Below are 21,994 nucleotides of genomic sequence, written 5' to 3'. Positions count from 1 at the left end.
TTTTTTTTTTATGTTTATGGTGGCAAAATACGACTATGAAAAGAATGCGGCCGGGCGCGGTGGCTCAAGCCTGTAATCCAGCACTTTGGGAGGCCGAGACGGACGGATCACGAGGTCAGGAGATCGAGACCATCCTGGCTAACACGGTGAAACCCAACCCCGTCTCTACTAAAAATACAAAAAGCTAGCGGGGCGAGGTGGCGGCGCCTGTAGTCCCAGCTACTCGGGAGGCTGAGGCAGGAGAATGGCGTGAACCTGGGAGGCGGAGCTTGCAGTGAGCTGAGATCTGGCCACTGCACTCCAGCCTGGGTGACAGAGCGAGACTCCGTCTCAAAAAAAAAAAAAAAAAAAAGAACGCATGATATCAAAATCAGTATAAAAATAGCCACAGGCTACTTAAATATGACAAACAGACTTAATTTTTTTTTTCTTCAAATGCAGAGTTCTGCCTCCCTCAAATTTTACCAAAATCTCAAGGGAATATCTAGGTAATTGGAATATACACAATGACTCTATACAATCAAGAGGCCAGGGCTTAATCATATTCTGTGAGGACAAGGCAAATGATTTCTTCAAAACACCCATTTTCTTATTGGAAGCGGTAGGAAAAGCAGCAATGCATTTTTTTTTTTTTGTAATTAGTAGACATGGTCTTCTACCCATAAGCTCCATTACATTAAAAGAACAAAGTGGGCTTAACATCTCACTTAAGATAATTCGGCGTTATCAGTTTTTTAAAAAACAAGAAATACCTTAGAAAGAAATCAGTCTGCTTTAACAAACTGCATTCATGCTAATGAAATTTTAATCATCTTTGTCATGGTCGAAATCCAAATTGTAGGACAATCTTCAGAAAAGATGGAATGTAAAATGTTGAGTTCAATTTAGATCTGGAAGGGAAAAGAACATCAGATGAAAGGAAAAAGAATTCTTACATTCCAACAGTCTACTCCATCCATATAAGGGACACTTTCACCTCCTTAGGCTACCTGAGAAACAAATACAGTTTGAAGAAGAAATTTCTATAATTCTGGCCTGCTATAAGTAAATCGTTATGATCTCCTTTGTAATGTTACATGTTATGCAAAATATTCTTAAAAGTTTACTGTCTCCTTCCTTTCCTTTAATGCTAGTAATTTGAGATTTTTGTATCTTGTGGATGGGAGGAGACACGGGAAGCATGATACGATCCCTTCAAGAACAGGACCAGTGTGATACTGACCTAATTCTCCTGAGTCAATCTGGCTACAGTTAAAACATCTATAAACCACCTGGAGAAATGTCTCAAAGAAGTAGGGTTCTCAGGTGACAGAGTCAACTTTTACAAAATGTTCAAGCGAACTCTTTAATAATCACTGTCTTTACTGTCTCTTTTCCAGTCAGCCAGCTGGATCTAGTTCTGAGGAGGTGTTGGCCCAGATCCAGAAATTTTTACTGAGAAAATCTTGACCATGCCTAGATTCTCAACCCATTATCTTGGTGCATGCGGCTTTATATTCATGCATGTTCTCTGGTTAGGTTCCTTAATTTTTTTTTTTTTTTTTTAAAGAGGCCTTCTACCCCTGCTCAGATGTCAAAATGTTTGGGTTGGCACTTAATCCACATATCAGCTGCAAGTTCTTACCAAAAATAGAATTAATTCTATTGTCAAAATATTAGTAACAGTTTAGTCACAAGAATCCTCCTGGCTCAGGGTCTCCAAAATTAAGAAAATAACAGAACAATATGTTTATTTCTCACTTCCTATTTTTGTGTATGTGTTAAAATGTCTATAACATTAGTAATTTAACTCATAGTGTGAGTATTCTTGGTCAGGAACAACTGCTCTAGGTATTCTGAAATTCCATCTTTGCATCAAATTTAACGTTATTATGTTATTTATCTGGCTATGTTGCCCAGGCTGGTCTTGAGCTCCTGGGCTCAGGTGATCCTCCCATCAGCCTCCTGAGTAGATGGGACTACAGGTGCATACTACCACATCTGACTTATTATTGTTTTTGGGTTGAAATACACAGTTGGTTTCTGAACTACATTTTAGTTAAAGAGGTTTGAAAAGAGCCCAAAACAGATTTAAGAGTAACACCCCAATCACTAAATAAATTTATACTGCCAAAAGAATAAGTTTGAATTTCATTCAAATACAGTAACAGCAGAAGTGCAGTAAACCATTTACACTTATGGGCATTACTACTTTATTATTAGGATAGACAATCCATTTTCCTCAAAATAAACATACCAACTGCCCAAGAGTTTGCCAACAGTACACATCCATAATCCAACAGCTAAAAATACCATAATTGGCAATAGGCTTCCATTTTGACAAGGCTTTCAGTGTATGTTGTAATTCCAATCTTCATATCAAGCTGATTCAAACAAGATTCTTTCAACACACTAATATTTCAATTAAAAAGGCATGTTCCTTTGATAAGATCTATTTTTCAACTGTCCACTAAATTTTTTAATAGCTATCTCTTTAGAGACTTATAATTAAACAAATCATGATTAGAGTGGCTGGCGTCAATATTGCCAATGCAAACACTGACCTTTTCAGGAAGAGAAATTGAAGAGGGTTGTAAGAATTCTCAAAATAGGGCCAGGCGTGGTGGCTCACGCCTGTAATCCCAGCACTTTGGGAGGCCGAGGAGGGCAGATCTCCTGAGGTCAGGAGTTCGAGACCAGTCTGGCCAACATGGTGAAACCTCATCTCTACTAAAAATACAAAAATTAGCCAGGTGTGGTGGCACGCGCCTGTAGTCCCACCTATTCAGGAGGCTGAGGCAGGAGAATCGCTTGAACCCAGAAGGCAGAGGTTGCAGTGAGCTGAGATTGCACCACTGCACTCCAGCCTGGGTGACAGAATGAAACTCCGTCTCAAAAAAAGAAAAAAAAGAATTCTCAAAATATAAACAGTTTTACTAGGTGTCTTCTACATAATACTATTTAATTCAGACAATTCTCAAAATATACCCTTATTTAAGTGTCCCATGTTCTTAAAATTAATGGATGTTAGGGGAAAGTTGGTTCTCCATGGATAATAACAAAAATGGAAAACACAAGGTTCATCTACTTACGTCATCAATATCTTCATCATCATCTCCGATGTCATCGAACTGAATTTCATCATCATCTCCAGGACCAAATGTATCAGTTTCATTGATTTTAGCTAAGGACACAGTAAGAAATACACTGATAAGCCAGCACTGTAATTTAATCAAAGTTTTATCATAAGAAAAGCATTCCTAACTTTTATATAACACAATTACTATAAAGAATATTTTATGAAACAAAATTCCCTGCAGTGTCACTGCTATGTCAAGATGGAAGTATTTGTGTTACCATTTTCTTTTATTTGCAAAGGTATTTTTAGTAAGGAAGGCTCTAATTACACTAATTCTGAAGCTATTATAACTTCCAGGTATACTTCTCAATAGGTTTGAGCACATGGTAACAACGTATTTCCTTAAGAATAGCTGGTTCACTAATCATCAGATAGACTCATCAATCAGAAAGATCTGGTCAAATCATGACTATCCCTAAAGAAATGAAAATGAACCAGGAAGTGCTAGTCCTATTCCTAGATACATTAACATTTATTAGATCAGAAATGCTAAGTAATTTCAGCAGGACTTTCATGCTTAAGTAAAATTAATACTTTCGTGCTTAAGTAAAACATAATAAAATTAAGTTTTTTCATAATAAGATACAATAGAGCCAAAAATAGTAACTACCAAGTGAAAATGCAGGCCTACAAAATAGTATGTCAAGTACATTTCCTGTTTGATGAGGTTATAAGGGACTTATTTTTAGGTTTTCTGCATTAAGAATTCATTACTTTTGTATTTGGAAGGGTGAAAACCAAGAATGCTGCTGTTAAAAAATCCTATGGGATACTGTTATACAATGATAAAATGGAAATAAAACCATCTCTACTAAAAACATAAAATTAGCTGGGCATGGTGGTGCACGCCTGTAATCCCAGCTGCTTCGGAGGCTGAGAATCGCTTGAACTGGGGAGGCAGAGGTTGCAGTGAGCCAACATTGCACCACTGCACTCCAGCCTGGGCAACAGAGTGAGACTCCATTTAAAACAAACAAACAAACAAACAAAATCAGTAATGGTACCTAATTATGTGCCCTTGCTTCATGTTTTTGTTTTTAATTTTTTTTCAGACAAGGTCTTGCTTTGTCACTCAGGCTCGAGTATAGTGGCATGATCACAGGTCACTGCATCCTCGAACTCCTGGACTCAAGCAGTCCTCCCGTCTTGGCCTCCCAAGTAGCTGAGACTTACAGGCATGTGCCACCATGCCTGGCTGACGTGCACTTCATGTTTAACCCATATGAGCACTGACAGTCTCTCGAGGAAGGAATTTTAAAATAGATACTATAACAAAATTATTCCTTTAGTTAGCATTATGTGGAACTCCAAAGCTTACAGAATATAACTCCTCACTATATTTATTAGGAACAGAATTCCAGTAATTTCTTTCTTAAAATATCTAGTATTATGAAGCATAGGCAGGCATACTTAAAACTAAAAATGTAAGCACTAAAGTAAATAAGCAAAATCCACAGTTCCTTCACCTAAACAGCAACATATAACCTAAATACCATATGACAAGTTAATATAGTAACTTAGACATTACCATGCTCTGGAAGCTCGCCGTATGCTTTCAGACTTCTAGCTTCGTCTGCATTGTATTTTAAAATTACATCAGCTTTGTTATCCTTAAATAGAGACAAATAACTTTAAAAACTGATCATGACGAAATATTATCAGTTATTTCATAAATTCTCATATTGAATAAACAATCAAATCTCACGATTTTATTATAAATCTCCTTTTAAATTTTAAAGTTTTCTCATACCCTCTGAAAAAGATCCTTGGGTTTAACCCAGGAGGAAGTTTATGTACATGGCTGAATGATTATTAACAGGCTTGGGAAATATATTTAAAGATCGCACTTTAGTAAGAGCAGAACTGTGAAGACCCCATATTTTAGATTATTTAATATTACCCTTTGATTAGAAGTCTTTTGAAGTACAAAAGGTCCCTGGGACAATAATTTGCAGGGTGATCAAACACTGCAATTCCAAAACTGAGACTGAACTGAGACTGGTATAATGACCTAAGCAAATTATACCTTTCTGCATTATCTGTGCTTCTTTGGCTATGTATCAATCACAATCTCCTGTAGAGCTTTTGTATCTTCTGAAGATAGATTAGCAGATGTGAAGAGAAGCCCAAGATTTAGTATTGTGAGAAGTTCTTTGCTATTTCTGATGCAAAAGTCCCATGAGAAATACTGTCTTAGAATGTTCTACTTCCCTATTTGAAAATAATTTACTCAGTTAAGGGAGAAAATTGATTGCTTCAACTTCAAGGACAGTGTGATTCAGATCAGTACTTCTTAAAATGTAAAGTGTATAGAAGCCCATGGAGATCTTATTAAAATGCATGCTCTGACTGAAGAGTCAAAGAATGTGTATTTCTAACAAGCTTCCAGAAGATGCTATTGAGCCAAAGACCACCCCGTAAGTGGGAGGGGCACAGAAGGATCACGAAAAATTTCAAATCAGAAGTTGGTCCTGGCTGTCACTTTACAGTTAAAATGTTACTCATTTCGGACCCTTGGTGTCCTTATCTATCGAACAGGAAATTACTTATTCTTCCTATTCCTGGGGTTATTGTTAGATCATAAGAAAAAAAATGGACATTAAAATGGTATGAATTTAAAGCAAGCTTTCTCACCTCAGCGCTACGATTATTGTGAGGTGGACTGTTCTCTGTTATGGGATGCTGTCCTGTGCCCACCCCTCAGCCTCTATTTACTACACGCTAGCAGCACTGCACCCATCCCCCAGTTGTGACAACCAGAAGTCTCCAGACACTGCCAATGTCCCCTGGAGGGCAAAATTGTCCACGGTTGAGAAACAATGGTTTAAAGTGAAGATTTAAATTATTTATTCTGGATTAAAAAAAAAAAAATCAAAGCATGCTCAAGGCTATACAAATAGAGACAGTATCACACAGGGATGATTTCCAATAGGTGGATGTCAAATGGATTTCACAGACCCACAATGAGTCTACAGAGTCAAGGGTTACGATCATGAAAGGCAATCACCATTTTCTTTCTTTCCCAAGTGCTCCTCTATATTTATAGCACATACCTATGTCATGATGTGCATTATAATTACTTGTGTGCTTAATTCCCTCCACTACCAGGCTATGAGCCTGTTGTGGGATGGGCATTTACTCATTCAGCTGTATCCCCTAGAATAATGGCTCCCAGATTTTGATTTAAACATACTCCCTGGGATACCTAGCACAATGCCTAAAACGAAACTGGCTCTTAAGAAATGGCTCATCAAATTCAAGCCAGTAAAATATGAAAAATTTACATGTAATTTTTACCTGGTAGTCTCGGAGACCGACCAATATAATGTCCGAGGTATTTATCCAAACCTACAAAAGAAAAGTCACTGCCCGTCACATTTCAAATAACGAAGAATCAAGAAATTCCAGAGTAACAATCAATTAGTTTAGAAATTAAGAGATTTTAGGCCAGGAGCGGTGGCTCATACCTGTAATTCCAGGACTCTGGGAGGCCAAGGTGGGTGGATCACCTGAGGTCAGGAGTTCGAGACCAGCCTGGCCAACATGGCAAAAACCCGTCTCTACTAAAAACTACAAAAATTAGCTGGGCGTGGTGGCAGGCGCCTGTAATCCCAGCTACTCAGGAAGCTGAGGCTGTAGAATCGCTTGAACCTGGGAGACAGAGGTTGCAGTGAGCCAAGACTGCACCACTGCATTCCAGCCTGGGCAACAGTGAGACTCTGTCTCAAAAAAATAAACGTCTTTAAAAGAAAAAAAAAACAAACAAATTAAGAGATTTTAGTTTGGGCTGGCTCACACCTATAATCCCAGAACTTTGGGAGGCTGAGTCTGGTGGATCACTTGAGGTCAGGAGTTCAAGATCAGCCTGGCCAAAATGGTAAAACCTTGTCTTTACTAAAAATACAAAAATTAGCCAGGCGTGGTGGTGCATGCCTATAATCCCAGCTACTCAGGAGGCTGAGGCCAGAGAAACACTTGAACCTGGGAGGCGGAGGTTGCACTGAGCCAAGATTGTGCCACTGTACTTCAGCCTGGATGACAGAGTGAGACTCTGTCTCCAAAAGAAAAGAAAGACAGAAAAAGAAAAAAATATTTTAGTTTGGGAACAGAAGGATTAACATATCAAATTTAAAAAAATAAATACAAAATCAGAGTTGGGACTTTTAGTCAACCTGATTAATAAATCTGCCTGAATAACTACTGTGATGGTGAATTAATCATTACTTTCCAAGGCAGTCCATTCACGATGACATTCAGGAAATGCAACATTAATACAATGCTTACGTAATATACTCATATTCAAATTTTCTTAATGTACACTTCACAGCTATATGTCCAATTCCTAAACCAGAATCCAAACAAGGGCCACCTACTACATTTAACTGTCAGGTCTCTTTAAGTCTCCTTGAAACTAGAATAGTACCCCAACTTTTTTTTTTTTTTTTAAACTTTCATGACAGTAACATTTCATTAAGAGCTGGGCCATCTGGCTGGGTACAGTGGCTCATGCCTATAATCCCAGCATTTTGGGAGGCCAAGGCGGGCTGACTGCTTGAGCTCAGGAGTTCGAAACCAGCCTAAGCAACATGGAGAAACCCCATCTCTACAAAAAATACAGAAAATTAGCCAGGCATGGTGGAACAGGCCTGTAGTCTCTGCTACATGGGAGGCTGAAGTGGGAGGATCACTTGAACCAAGGAGGGTGAAGCTACAGTGAGCCCAGATCATGCCACTACACTACAGGCTAGGTGATAGAGTAAGACCCTGTGTCAAAAAAAAAAGACAAGGAAAAAAAAAGCTGGGCCTTTTGTTTCTGCAGAATGTCTCTCAATTTGGACTTTTTGGGCAGGAATATAACGTAAGTGATACAAATGATTCTTTAGCATTAGAACCTGTATAAAATTACCATTACAGACATTGTTATTTGCCTTATAGGTAAATCACTGTTTACCTAGGTAAGTCTTTTGGGAATTTCCAAAAATGAAGTCCATGGACAGTTAAAAACTGTTAGAGGGATTTTCCCCCTTAACCAATTTTATATTAAAGTAAAACAAATTACACCTACCTTTTTTCTCAATTTTCCTCTGATGTGACATAACCTCTTTACACCATCAAAACACATTGCTTCTAGCCGTCCATTTCCCAACATTTTGATTACCTGAGCATACTCTAGCGGGCAGAAAGGAAAAGGGTATGGATATTGTTCAACTTTTGATAACAGCAACTTAAAGTCCACATAAAACTGTCCAGAGAATAAAGTTGCACCAGTTGGGAAAAAATACATATATTAAAAATATAAATAAACATAAGGGAGTGATAAATATCAAGTTAGTTAATGGCAGAGCTAGAACCAAGACTCTATAATGCCATTTCTTTCTTTCTTTTTTTCCTGAGCTCAGGTCAAGTGTAGAAACCTTCACAGTTATAAAGGTCAGTAGTAAAACCTTTACATCATTGCCCAGAAATGATTAGGCTTTCATGGACATACATACGCACCCCCTCACCCCCAATCTCATTCATTCCTACAACTGTTACCTTTATAAACACATGTGGGTGCACATACACATACCAGACATATGCCCTTATTGTTTTACATTGTTTTATAGTTTTGCTTCTCAGAACTGTAGAGATCATGCATCAGGTAGACTAGAAAACCTTCTGAAGTTCAGATTTGGCTAGTTCATCATTGATCCACTTCAGTAAAAGCAGATCTCAGAGAATGTAATGCATTTCTATAACATACTGTCTCCGCTATTAGACATGCTTTAATTATCAACTCATTCTGAATAAGTAGATTGACTACCCCCCTTTTAGCTCTCCTTTACCTCAGTACCTTTAGGTGCAATTCTCATATAATTTTTAGTTCATTTAGCAAACAAAAACAAACTTCAAACAATGTCTTTTTTGAATTAGAATATGACTAACCCCCAGAGAGGATGTCCATTAATTTGTAAATATACTGAGACTTCATTTTGAAAGGCTCAATAGTGGGGTTGACTTGTGGAAGTTAATTACTCAGACTACAGTGAGCCAGCACCCACCTACCACCTCAATCAACATGGTGGTCAACTCAAAGGTAGCCTTTCTTCCGAAGTGAGAGAAGTTGTAGTAATAAAACAGTGTCTGCCCAAGTCAAGTCAGCTGCTATTTTAGAGGCAAGGATGACCAAGGCTAAGAAACAAAAGGATTTTTAGCCAGAAAACGTTATCTCGTGTTTACTGGTTTATATGTATGGCATAATAAATCCACCCAAAGTTCTATTAAAAGCTAAAAGTACTGGAAATTATTGGAATACCTGAGAAAATATGAATTTGGAGTATATACTAGATATTATACCAATGTCAAATTACCTGAGTGATAATTCTCTTCTAGTTATGTAAGAAAATATACTTGCTCTCAGGAGATACATGATCAAGTAAAGGAAAAGTAACATGATGTCTCTAAATTTCAAAAGGTCCTCAAGAAATCCTACATATGGGGCCGGGTACGGTGGCTCATGCCTGTAATCTCAGCACTTTGGGAGACAGGCGGATCATGAGGTCAGGAGATCAAGACCATCCTGACTAATACAGTGAAACCCCGTCTTTACTAAAAATACAAAAAAAAATAGCTGGGCATGGCGACAGGCGCCTGTAGTCCCAGCTACTCAGGAGGCTGAGGCAGGAGAATGGTGTGAACCCGGGAGGCGGAGCTTGTAGTGAGCCAAGATCACGCCACTGCACTCCAGCTGGGTGACAGAGCGAGACTCCATCTCAAAAAAAAAAAAAAAAAAGGAATCCTACATATATATGTACATATATTTCTTTATATGTGTGTGTACATATGAGGGATTTAAGGGAGTTTGTTGCACTAATACTGCAACTTTCTGTAGGTTTGAAATGACTTGAAATAAAAGTAACAGGAAAAGGCAAACGATCCAGTTACGGTTTATTTGACTAGTGCTATGTATCCTGCTCTGGCACTTACAAAATTCTTCAGTCTAATAAGGTCAGTTAAATGTTCAGTTTCATTTTACTGTAGTTTATGAAGTTACATGCTAATGGCACTGGAGAATGGAGAGGTCTATAAGGGCCTCAGGCACATCCTTCAAATGTCCATGGTCTACTCAACATACCATGCACACAATTCACTATCAAAAATGCTAATCACAGAACTGTCAACCATAGCTTTTGAGGCTCAATTCCCTCTGAACTATACGACACATTCTTAGTTCCCAGTACTTTGGGAGGTCATGGTGGGAGAATCACTCAAGCCCAGGAGTTCGAGAACAGCCTGGGCGACATATGAACACCTCATCTCTATTACAAAAAAAAAATTTTTTTTTTTTTTTTGAGACGGAGTCTCCCTCTGTCACCCAGGCTGGAGTGCAGTGGTGCGATCTTGGCTCACTGCAACCTCCGCCTCCCAGGTTCAAACAATTCTCCTGCCTCAGAATCCTGAGTAGCTGGGATTACAGGCACGCACCACCACGCCCAGTTAATTTTTGTATTTTTAGTAGAGACGGGGTTTCATCATGTTGATCAGGCTGGTCTCAAACTCCTGACCTCGTGATCTGCCCGCCTCGGCCTCCCAAAGTGCTGGGATTACAGGTGTGAGCCACCATGCCCAGCCTAAAAAAATGTTTTAAATTAGCCAGACATGGTGGTATGTGCCTGTAGTTCCAAATACTCGGGAGGCTGAATGAAAGCACTGCTTCGGCCCAGGAGGTCATGGCTGCAGTGAGCTGTAATCGTGCCACCACACTTCACCCTGGGCAACGGGCAAGACCTTCTCTCAAAAAAATAAAGTCCCCAGCTAAAAAAGAAAGGATGTTATTTTAAAAAGCATAATTATGAAAACACTTACCCTGACCATCCTCTTTGAATACCAGTTCTCTTTTTTCAGATTCATTCTCATTCTTACCTCTGCGTCTATTTTTACCTCCTTTACCTGATGGTTTAAAAAAAAAAGACGTAAATGACATTAATTATCCGCAAAACCTATGAAATAAAATGAAATTAAGGCTTATAAAACCATTTTTTAAAAGATCACTTAAATTTAAAATTCACCTATTTCAGCTACTCAAATCATATTAAATTTTCAATCTCCAATCCCAACATTAACACATTATCACCTCCCTACCCTTCTTGGAATTTCCTCTGGGGATTTTTCTGACATAAAATACACATAAATAGCAGATATTATATTAAAAAATATAGAAAAACATTTCACTTTGGCATCCATCCTTTTGAAATAAAAATGCAATTCTATATATATTCTTCTAAGCGGAAATCTTGGATGCCTTCTAAAGCCAGGCCCTATGCAAGGAACCCGATATTCTGAAAATTAAGTGAAGACAGTGTCTGGACAGAGAACTATGGTTTTCAAACTTTTAGTAGCAGAGGACCATAACAATGAAATCTCACTGGGTGCAGTGGTATGCGCCTAGGGTCTCAGCTACTCAGAAGGCTCAGGTGGGAGGATCACTTGAGCAAGCCCAGGAGGTTCCAGGCTAGCTGGGCAACACAGCGAGACACTGTCTCTTAAAAAATATCCGTTCGGTACCCAATTTTTTTTTATAATGCTGGCCCCTACTCAACATCCCTGTTTCTATTATATAACCCGAGTGAGCATGCTCTTAATCACTATGCAGTAATTCTGCCCATTTACTTGTCACAATCACCCCATGAGGTCACAACATTCATTTATTCCCAGTTTACCCATGAGTTCCCTGAAGCTCAGAGAAGTTCAGTAACTCGCCTGGCTTCAGTGAGTGAATCAGCTCACTGATGACAGTCAGTAAGCTGGGGTGACCAGAGTCACAATGTTTTTTTTGTCCCTAGCCCTCACATTAGGTTACCTCTCCACAGCATTTTGCTCCCATTCCAGAAAGGAAACACATTGGCAGCCATTTCCAAAAGGCAGGAAAAAGGCTGTAAGTGGTAATGACACTAAGAGACTCATGGGAAGAGCCTGGAAGCAGCAAAAAGTTCATAGCCCAAATGGAATCATTAATGTGCACCTGATCACTGCAAAGACAGACATCTAACTTCTTGAATCAAGTCCACTTACTCTCTCCTGGGGCAGTCTCACATTGCTCTGTGCTACTTTAGGGGGGGCCTCTACAATTTCCTGACCCGCTCAGAGTCCTTAGAATTCAGTATCTGAGGCATTCTTAGGGAACACTGAAACTAATTTCCTAGAAAAAGTATGAAGCCATTAATCATGCCAGATCTGCAAAACAGAGTGCAAGCTCCTTTAGGGCAAGATCATACCTGCTCTGTTTACTGAGTTATACACCTGAGTTCACTAATTCTTCAAATGAATTGGTCAAGAACAGTCCATACATTCCTAACGGAGTGGTGAGTTAAAAATCACAGGCAGTAACTTCTTCAAAGTGTGGAAGCACTATACCCTAAATGCTTATGAGTGGGCCAAATGATACCCCTTTTCCTGATTTGAGGATGGGTTTCCAAGAATTTCTAGAATAAGTTGATATGAATCAATCCAAAGCAAAAGTCACTTAACACATAGTATGTGGCAAATTTTACCCTTACTTGTGTAACCACAGCTTATATTCACAGGGCTTCTGGATTTCCCAATGAAGAAAAACAGAACAATAAATGGCTTTATTTCTACATTAGTAAAACCCATCTCAAAAAATTCAGGGGTCATGAAAAGTACCATTCCTCTAAGTAAGATAACTAAGAACTGATTGGTTTCAAGACAGTACAGGAATGATAAACACCAAACTCAGCCTGGTGATTACCTCCAAAAAGAGAGTAAAAGGTGATTAGGGCTTTACCTCAATTTGTGTTGTAATTCTTAAATTCAGAGTTCCCAGGTCCATTATGTTAGCTGTATTTTTTGCATGCCTCAAATGTTATTTAAGAAAAGATTCATTACTTGTCAACTTACCAGAATTAACCATACCCTGATCATTCCCCTTTGTATTTTATTGCCATGTAATGGGATGTTCTTTAAATTCTCTGTTGAATGAATGAGACTAGGTCTGAGTGTACAACAATTAAAGTCACATCAACATTCTTTAAACCAGAGTTGTTTTGGAGAAATTCCCAGAGAGGCTCTTTCTTAAGACATGACGCTAGGGAACTAGATGTGATTTAGTGTAGAAGCCTTACCCCCTTGGAACCAAAGCAGAACCTATTATTCACCTAAGGGTGGAGTTGACAGGAGGAAGGTGACTTAAACCAACAAATATTTATTGAGCATCTACTAAGTGTCAAGTGCTAGCAATCCAATGTGATTAAGACAGATACTATTCCTGCCTTTTAGAGCTTACAGCTTGGTGGAAGAATTGGAAATCTTATTACTAGAAATAAAGGTGAGAATAAGATGGAAGTGATCCCCTTACCATCTCAGAGAGAATAAAGGATTATACAGAAGAAAACCTAAGACTTAAAAAATTTTTGTTTATAACTCCATCTTTTCCAAAATAATGAGCAGTGAAAATCCTTGCTACAAAAAGTTTGATCTCCGAGGCAGCAAGGTGGAGAGCCCCCGAGGACTGCACCAACTTGTGCGCAGAACACCTCGACCAAGTACCCTAAAGGATAAAGTAATAAGTGACAGCTACAAAGAGGAAATGTGGTAGAATCCCTGGAGCCATCTGTCAAGTAGAAAAGAGAGCAGAAGTAGGCCTGTGTCAGGGGAAGATTTCCTAAGAATGAATAATCAAAGGATACTACTTATGGACTATGAAGTATGCTCCTCTCCTGTAGGAAAATACAATGTTTTCCCTATATTTACTTGCACAATTTTCTTCAACAAGTTTTAAGGCTATTAAAAATGACATGAACACTGTAAATCTATAAAAGTAATTTATTTAGGAGTGTTACGCCTTTTTTCTTTTTTTTTTTTTAAGATTAGGCCTTCCGTTTTGGAAATTCCAAATAAAGTTATCCTCAAGTCTGATCATTTGTGAACCCCTAGCCTCAGAATGGAGGAAACTTAAATTAGGTCTTTATTCTCAAACGTATGCATGATCTGAAGCAAAAGTAGAAAACTTGGCTAAATATGGAGTAAGTCTTCAGCAAACAAACATAAGCTATATCCTGTGAAGGGATGGAGAGAGTAAATCTCTAGAGGTGAGCCTTAGAAATGCATCAAGGTTTCACCCACTGTTCACAAGGGACAACGAGTAGCCTCAACAATACTGAACTGTCCATAAAAAGACCCATGCAGGAGTACCTGGTGCTCACGAACGCAGACAGCACTCTTTTAAAGTTCAGAACGACTTCCAGGGATTAACCCCTCACGCCCGGGAAGGCCAGATGGGCCTATCTACTAAGCCTAGGCCGCCCGGTGTAGGGTTCCCGCCACCAAGCCACCGAGCCGCGGTCAGTCTGGCGCGAATCAGGAGCAAAAGACCACATTTTCCCGCAGGAGGCCCTACAAAAATGGCGTCGGCTCCACCCCAATGTGGCCAAACTGGGCAACAGGAGTTTACTTCCCAGCTCCTCTCCCGAGCTCAGAGTCGCGTGTGGGGCGCCCAGCCGCGGGCAGTTAGGGCGGGAAGGAAAAAGGGTCACTGCGGCCTGGGTGACCTGCAATCTACGGGCAGGACCTGGGAGACTCGGCCGAGCAGGGCCGTGGTCCGGGGGTCCGGGCGGCATTACCTTTATTCTTGGGCATGGCGGTGGCGGCGACCTCGCGGGGTCTCTGACTTCTTTCCGGGTAACGGCGACCGAGGCGGTTCCTGCTCCGAGGGGTGACACGAGGGAGCCCGCGGGACCAAGGAGGTGCTGGAGGCCAGGCAGCGTGCGCGAGAGAGGATCGCGACCGAGCTCTTCAGAGATCAGCCAGCGTCCACGCTCGGTGGCAGCAAATGGCGTCGCGACTGCTTGCGTCGCTTTTCCCCGCCTCCCGTCGCCGGCTGGGCCCGCCCCTAGGCTTTATGGCGCAGGCGTGGCCGACTGACACCCCCCCCATTGTTAGGGCCTAGGGAGACGCGTTCTGGCTCTGCGTTCTGGGAGGGTGCGCAGCAAGCCGGAGAGGACGCGAGGGGCAGGGCCGCAAGCAGGGAAAAGGCGGAGTCAGGGAGGGCGGGGGGAGAACCTCTGTGTCATAGAAAAGGGCGGTTTGAGGTGGCGCTCGCTGCTAGTTAAGGCCAGACCTCTGCTGCTTTGTAGCAAACGCGCGTCTCCCGGTTTGACAAGTGGTTGACTTATTAACCTCATGGTTAGCTCAGTTTTAAAAATATATTTTTTTTTTATTTTTTGAGACGGAGTCTTGCTCTGGAGTCGCCCAGGCTGGAGTGCAGTGGCGCGATCTCGGCTCACTGCAACCTCTGCCGCCCGGGTTCAAGCGATTCTCCTGCCTCAGCCTCCGGAGTAGCTGGGATTACAGGCACGTGCCACCATGCCCGGCTAATTTTTGTTTTTAGTAGAGACGGGGTTTCAGCATCTTGGCTAGGTTGGTCTTGAACTGCTGACCTCGTAATCCACCCGTCTCGGCCTCCCAAAGTGTTGGGATTACAGGCGTGAGCCACCGCGCCCGGCCAATATTTTACTTTTTTTATTAAGACGGAGTCTTGCTCTATCGCCCAGGCTGGAGTGCAGTGGCATGATCATGGCTCACTGCAACCGCCACCTCCCGGGCTCAAGCAATTCTCCTGCCTCAGCCTCCCGAGTAACTGGGATTACAGGCATATGCCACTATGCCCAGCTAATTCTAGTACTTTTAGTTGAGATGGGGTTTCGCCATGTTGGCCAGGCTGGTCTTGAACTAGTGACCTCAACTCGCGCCCGCCTCGGCCTCCCAGAGTGCTGGGATTACAGGCGTGAGCCACCGCGCCCAGCCGGTTGGCTCATAACGCAACCTTTTCACTCGCCCAGCCGGGTTGGGAGCCTGATGGGAAGGGCAAGACTTTCCTGTCATCCATTACCAAAGCATAATATTTGCATGGCACTTGTTATTACTCTTTAAATTTGTCTGTCCTACCTCACTGTAAACCTTACCTGGCAGAGACCATGTCTGTTGCTTACCATTACCCCCACTTAGCTGAATGTCTAGCACATAATAGGTGTTCAATACACACAGAAAGGAAGGGAGGGAGGGGAGAAAAGACTTAAGTTCAGTGTTAATGGGCTGAATTGTGTCCCCCCCCACCCAAAAGTCGTATGTTCATGTTCTAATCCCCAGTAACTCAATGTGACTGTATTTGGACATGAGGTCTTCAAAGACGTGATTAAATTGAAATGAGGTCATTAGTGTGGACCCTTATCTGACTGGTGTCCTTACAAGAAGATATTATTAGGTCACAGGCATGAGGGAGAACACCACGTGAACAAGAAGGTAGCCATCTATAAGCCCAGGAGAGAGGCCAACCCTGTTGACGCTTGATTTTAGACTTTCAGTCTCCAGAACAATGAGAAAATAAATTCTGTTGTTTAAGCCACTCAGTACGTGGAACTTTGTTATGACAGTCCTAGCAAACTAATACAACTGGCTAATGCTGGGCTGTACTCTACAAGCTTTATTTCTAAGTAAACTTAAACTAAGTAAACTTATTTTAAATAAATCACCTTCCCACAAACACCAGGGTTTGGACATACTTAGAAGACAGAAATAAAGTATCATCATCTAATATAGTGGTTCTCTTCTGGGAACATTTGGCAGTGTCAACCAGAAATGTTTCTGGTTGAGAAACCCAACGACAGATACACTTCTTAGAGGAAATTGAAAGATAATGGGGGATCAAAGTTCTGGGTTTCTCTTTCTATTTGCAATATTTTTAAATTTACATAATTGAGGATGAAAGGATTTTTATGAAATTTATTTAAATTTTGCTTCAAGGTCAAATAATGATGAACTTGAGCTTTGGAGTTAGAGAGATCTGGGTTCAAATTCAGACTCTGCAGTAACTTATTACTCTATGTGCTTGGGCACGTTTTAATATCTTTACAAGCCTCTGTTTTCTCATCTGTAAATTGGATGTAGGAATAGTACTAACCAGCCAGGCGCAGTGGCTCACGCCTGTAATACCAGCACTTTGGGAGGCCGAGGTGGGCGAATCACCTGAGGTCAGGAGTTCGAGACCAGCCTGGCCAACATGGTGAAACCCCATCTCTGCTCAAAAATCCAAAAATTAGCCGGGCATGGTGGCAGGCGCCTATAGTCCCAGCCACTTGGGAGACCGAGGCAGGAGAATCACTTGAACCCGGGAGGTGGAGGTTGCAGTGAGCCAAGATCGCGCCACTGCATTCCAGCCTGGGCAACAAGAGTGAAACGCCATCTCAAACAAACAAACAAACAAAAAGAACAGTACTCACCACATTAGATTGTTGCAGGAATTACATTGATATAATGCATTCAATTAGCAATTGTGCCTAGTACATGATAATAGTTAGACTCTAAGAGTCTTGAACTCTAAATGTTTAAAAATCAAAAGTTTCTGTCAATTACCCAGTATAAAACCTCAAAGGAGAAAAAAAAAAAAAAAAAAAAAAAAAAAACTCAGGCTTCATTTCTCTACTGTAGGATGGTTCCCCCATCTGACTGATCATCTTAATCACTTGGAAGGAAGTGAGTCGTGTGGACATCTGGGAGAAATGTGTTCTAGGTAGAGAGAACAGCAAGGGCAAAGGCCCTGAGTGGGAGCATGCTTGGCATATTCAGGAAATAGCAAGAAGCCAGGTACAGTGGCTTCCACCTGTAATCCCAGTGACTCAGGAGGCTGAGGTGGGAGGATTGAGCTTGATGCCAGGAGTTTGAGACCAGCCCGGGCAACATAGCGAGACCCACTCCCCATCTCTAAAAAAATAAACACATGAAAATAAAAAAAGCCAGGCATGGTGGTTCACATCTGTAGTCCCAGCTACTTTGGAGGCTGAGGCAGGAGGATCCTTAGAGCCCAGGAGTTTGAGGATGCAATGAGCTATGATCATGCCACTGCATTTAGCCTGGGCAACAGAGGGAGACCCCATGAAAGAAGGAAGGAAAGGAGGAAGAAGGGAAGGACATAAATGAAGGAAAGGAAAGAAGGAAGGAAGGAAGAAAAGAAAGAAAGAAGGTCAGTGTGGCTAGAATGCATTGAACCAAGGGAAGAATTTGAAGAGATGAGATTGGAGAAGTAAGGAGGCCAGATCACTTGTAATCTTCAGTAGGTTTTTTTGTTTTTTTTTTTTTTGGAGATGGAGTCTTGCTCTGTCACCCAGGGCCCAGGCTGGAGGGCAGTGGCACGATCTTGGCTCACTGCAACCTCCGCCCCTAGGTTCAAGTGATTCTCCTGCCTCAGCCTTCCTAAGTAACTGGGATTACAGGTGTGCACTACCACGCCTGGCTAATTTTTGTATTTTTATAGAGATGGGGTTTCGCCATGTTGGCCAGGCTGTTCTCGAACTCCTGACCTCAAGTGATCCACCTGCCTCGGCCTCCCAAAGGGATGGGATTACAGGCGTGAGCCACTGCACCCGGCCTTTCAGTAGGTTTTTAAATAGATCATTTTGGTTTCTGTGTTAAGAACAGACTGTAGGGGGCAAGGGTGGAAATGGAAACCACACAGGAGGCTACTGTAATAGTCCGAACGAAAGACAGTTGTGGCTTGGATTAGGGTATAAAGTTACTTTTTGGGATGTTGAGAATGTTCTGAAATTACATTATGATAATGGTTGTACAACTCTGTAAGTACTATACTAAAAGACATTAAATTGCGGGCATGGTGGCTCACACCTGTAATCTCAGCATTTTGGGAGGCCAAGGCTGGCGGATCGCAAGGTCAGGAGTTTGAGACCAGCTTTGCCCATATGGTGAAACCCCGTCTCTACTAAAAAATACAAAAAAAAAAATACAAAAATTAGCTGGGCGTGGTGGCGTGCACCTGTAGTCCCAGTTACTTGGCTGGCTGAGGTGGGAGAATCGCTGGAACCCATGAGCTGAGATCGTGCCACTGCATTCCAGGCTGGGCAAGAGTTAGATGCTGTCTCATAAAAAAGAAAAACAAAACAAAACATTAAATTGTGCACTTTTTTTTTTTTTTTTTTTGAGACAGAGTTTCACTCTTGTCTCCTAGGCAAGAGTGCAATGGCACAATCTCAGCTCACTGCAACCTCTGCCTCCCGATTCCAGAGATTCTCCTGCCTCAGCCTCATGAGTAGCTGGGATTATAGGCTCCTGCCACCATGCCGGCTAATTTTTGTATTTTTAGTAGAGATGGGGTTTTGCCATGTTGGCCAGGCTGGTCTTGAACTCCTGACCTCAGGTGATCCACCTGCCTCGGCCTCCCAAAGTGCTGAGATGACAGGCGTGAGCCACCGTGCCTTGCCTAGATTGTACACTTTAAATGGTGAACTGTATGGCATATAAACTATGTCTCAATAAAACTGTTAAGAAAAGAAATAGGAGATGGATCAAATGACAAATAAAAGAATTGACAAATGGTACTGAGGGTTTAGCTGAGATTAGAAAATATAAATTTGCAGTGGTATCAGTTTGCATAATTATATGGTTTTCAAAACGCCATTGCAAACTTGTAACTGAGACAATGAGATCTGACCTAACCAACTCCAACTCCATCTTGTTTCTTTTTTTTCTTTTTTTTTTTTTTTTTGAGACGGAGTCTCGCTTTGTCGCCCAGGCTGGAGTGCAGTGGTGAGATCTTGGCTCACTGCAACCTCTGCCTCCCGGGTTCACGCCATTCTCCTGCCTCAGCCTCCCAAGTAGCTGGGACTACAGGTGCCCGCCACCACTCCCAGCTACTTTTTTGTAGTTTTAGTAGAGACGAGGTTTCACCGTGTTAGCCAGGATAGTCTCGATCTCCTGACCTTGTGATCTGCCCGCCTCAGCCTCCCAAAGTGCTGGGATTACAGGCGTGAGCCACCGTGCCTGGCCAACTCCATCTTGTTTCTAACCTCCAAGCTGTCCTTGTTCATTCCTGGGTGTAGGCTGGACTAACTTTGGGAGAAACTTAGTTTACAGTTTAAAATGAAAATGATAACAGCCCTTTCCCAAAATGAATCTCCTTCTTGCCTGGGGACTAGACTGCCTTTGTAGGACTAACAAATTACCCAAAAGATTAGAAATTATGGTTTAGGAGTCATGCAGCTGGGGGCTACAAGATTTGGACTCTCCCCAAATTGCTCCTGGGGACAACATTGCTATCATAAAGCCTAAGATCAGTGCTTGATATATTTTGCAGACCCTGCACTTGATGGATCAGTTGGCACCACCCAGATCAATAAACTGACTAATATGAGCTTGTGGCCCCCATCCAGGAACTGACTCATTGCAAGAGGACAGCTTCAGTCCCCTATGATTTCATCTCTGACCTGGCCAATCTGCACTCTTGACTCACTGCCCCCCACCCCACCCCACCCCACCAAATTATCCTTTAAAACTCTGATTCCTGAATGCACAGGGAGACTGATGGGAGTAATAATAAAACTCCAGTCTCCTGTACAGGTGGCTCTGCGTGAATTACTCTTTCTCTATTGCAATTCTCCTGTCTTGATAAAATGGCTCTGTCTAGGCAGAGCAAGGTGAACCCATTGGGTGGTTACATTTCTTCCATACAACAGCTCACTGCATACAATCATTAACCAAAATGATCCAGGATTGGAGGTTTTTTTTCTTTTTTTTGCTCCGTGGGTGCAGAATAAGGGAAAGATATAAGGAAGTTGTGGGTGCTTCTGAGAGAAGTTCAGATTATCAACTATGGGGCCATGAGGTTCAGTCTTGATAGAAAAGGAAATAAAGACTGGGGACTGTGGGGGAAAACCCTAAAGGGATAAAATTCAAATTCCTTAATATGATTTATTATGCCTTTGATGATCTGGCTCCTGCTTATCTCTTGAGCCTCACATCTTGCTTCTTCTCTTACATTTTAGTTCTAGTTATACAGAACTTTTAATTTGAGTGCTTCTAATTCCGAATTTCTATACATTCTATTCTACCCTTCTCCCTTGCCCTTTTAGGTCTCAGATTAATGCTTGTTTCCTTAGAAGGTCTGCTCTATCCCTGGGCAACCTGCTACATATTCCTACAGCATCCTGCACTTCCTTTACCTAGCTTTTTTAGTGTGTCAATTCTATGAATTCAGGGTACATTAATATAAAGCTGCAGAAGCCTGACCATGGCCAAATACTGCTACTCTGTGTCAGTCTGTCTGAGGAGCCAGGTGTTTCTATAATCATGGTAGGCAGACTAATGAACTTCAAAGATATCCATGTCCAAATCCTGGAATCTGTGAATATGTTATCTCACGTGGCAACAAGGAACAAAAGTTGCAGATGCAATCAATGTCGCTCATCAGTTGACCTTGAGATGGAGAGATTATCCTAGATTCCCTGCGTAGGTGAAATCTAATCACATGAGTCCTTAAAAGTGGAAGAGGCAGAAGAGGAGAGGCAGAAAGATGCATGTGGAGAGGACTTGACACAGTGTTGCTGGTTTTGAAGATGAAGGAATGGGCCATAAGTCAAGGAATGGAGGCAGCCTTTAGAAACTGGAAGAGGCAAGGAAACAATTCTTCCCTAGGGCCTCTGGAAAGGAACGCAGCAGCCCTGCTGACACCTTGATTTTAGCTCAGTGAGATCTGTATTGGACTTCTGATCTCCAGAACTGTACGATAACAAATTTGTGTTGTTTTAAGCCACTAAATTGTGGTAATTTGTTACAAAGATGGTAGAAAGCAAATACAGTTAACATTCCTACCTTGCCTCAGCATAATGCCAAGTAGACCTTGAAGGTTGCCATTATCTCAAGTACCCAAATCCAAGTGGATAGCCCCGAAACCAGCTGTTACGGGCTGAATTGTTGTATCTTCCCCAAATCCATATGCCGAAGTCCCAACCCCCAGTACATGAGAATGTAACAGTATTTGAAGATAAGGTCTTTAAATAGGTGATTGAATTGAGGCTGTTAGAGTGGGGCTCTAAT

The 21,994-nt window shown here is 41.6% G+C and overlaps 1 protein-coding gene and 2 non-coding genes across 3 annotated transcripts; all 3 read right to left on the bottom strand.

The window, feature by feature from the left end:
* Nucleotides 1-770: 770 nt before the first annotated feature.
* On the bottom strand, nt 771-14,986 carry EIF1AX (eukaryotic translation initiation factor 1A X-linked). The gene is made up of 7 exons (XM_033201421.1): nt 14,737-14,986; nt 10,964-11,047; nt 8,184-8,287; nt 6,416-6,466; nt 4,647-4,728; nt 3,072-3,163; nt 771-890 (listed from the first exon to the last, which is right to left on the bottom strand). Exons 1-7 carry the CDS (start codon nt 14,750-14,752, stop codon nt 885-887), a joined length of 435 nt encoding a protein of 144 aa, XP_033057312.1. The 5' UTR covers nt 14,753-14,986; the 3' UTR covers nt 771-884.
* LOC117078659 lies at nt 8,509-8,578 on the bottom strand. Its single transcript, XR_004435095.1, has one exon. It is a non-coding gene; the product is annotated as a small nucleolar RNA U2-30 (small nucleolar RNA).
* On the bottom strand, nt 8,732-8,810 carry LOC117078660. Its single transcript, XR_004435096.1, has one exon. It is a non-coding gene; the product is annotated as a small nucleolar RNA U2-19 (small nucleolar RNA).
* Nucleotides 14,987-21,994: the final 7,008 nt, after the last annotated feature.

The sequence above is a fragment of the Trachypithecus francoisi genome, unplaced genomic scaffold (assembly GCF_009764315.1).
Source record: "Trachypithecus francoisi isolate TF-2019V2 unplaced genomic scaffold, Tfra_2.0 Lachesis_group6, whole genome shotgun sequence".
Lineage (NCBI taxonomy): Eukaryota > Metazoa > Chordata > Mammalia > Primates > Cercopithecidae > Trachypithecus > Trachypithecus francoisi.
Note: the sequence above shows the minus strand (reverse complement) of the source record. Positions and strands in the feature narration are given on the sequence as shown.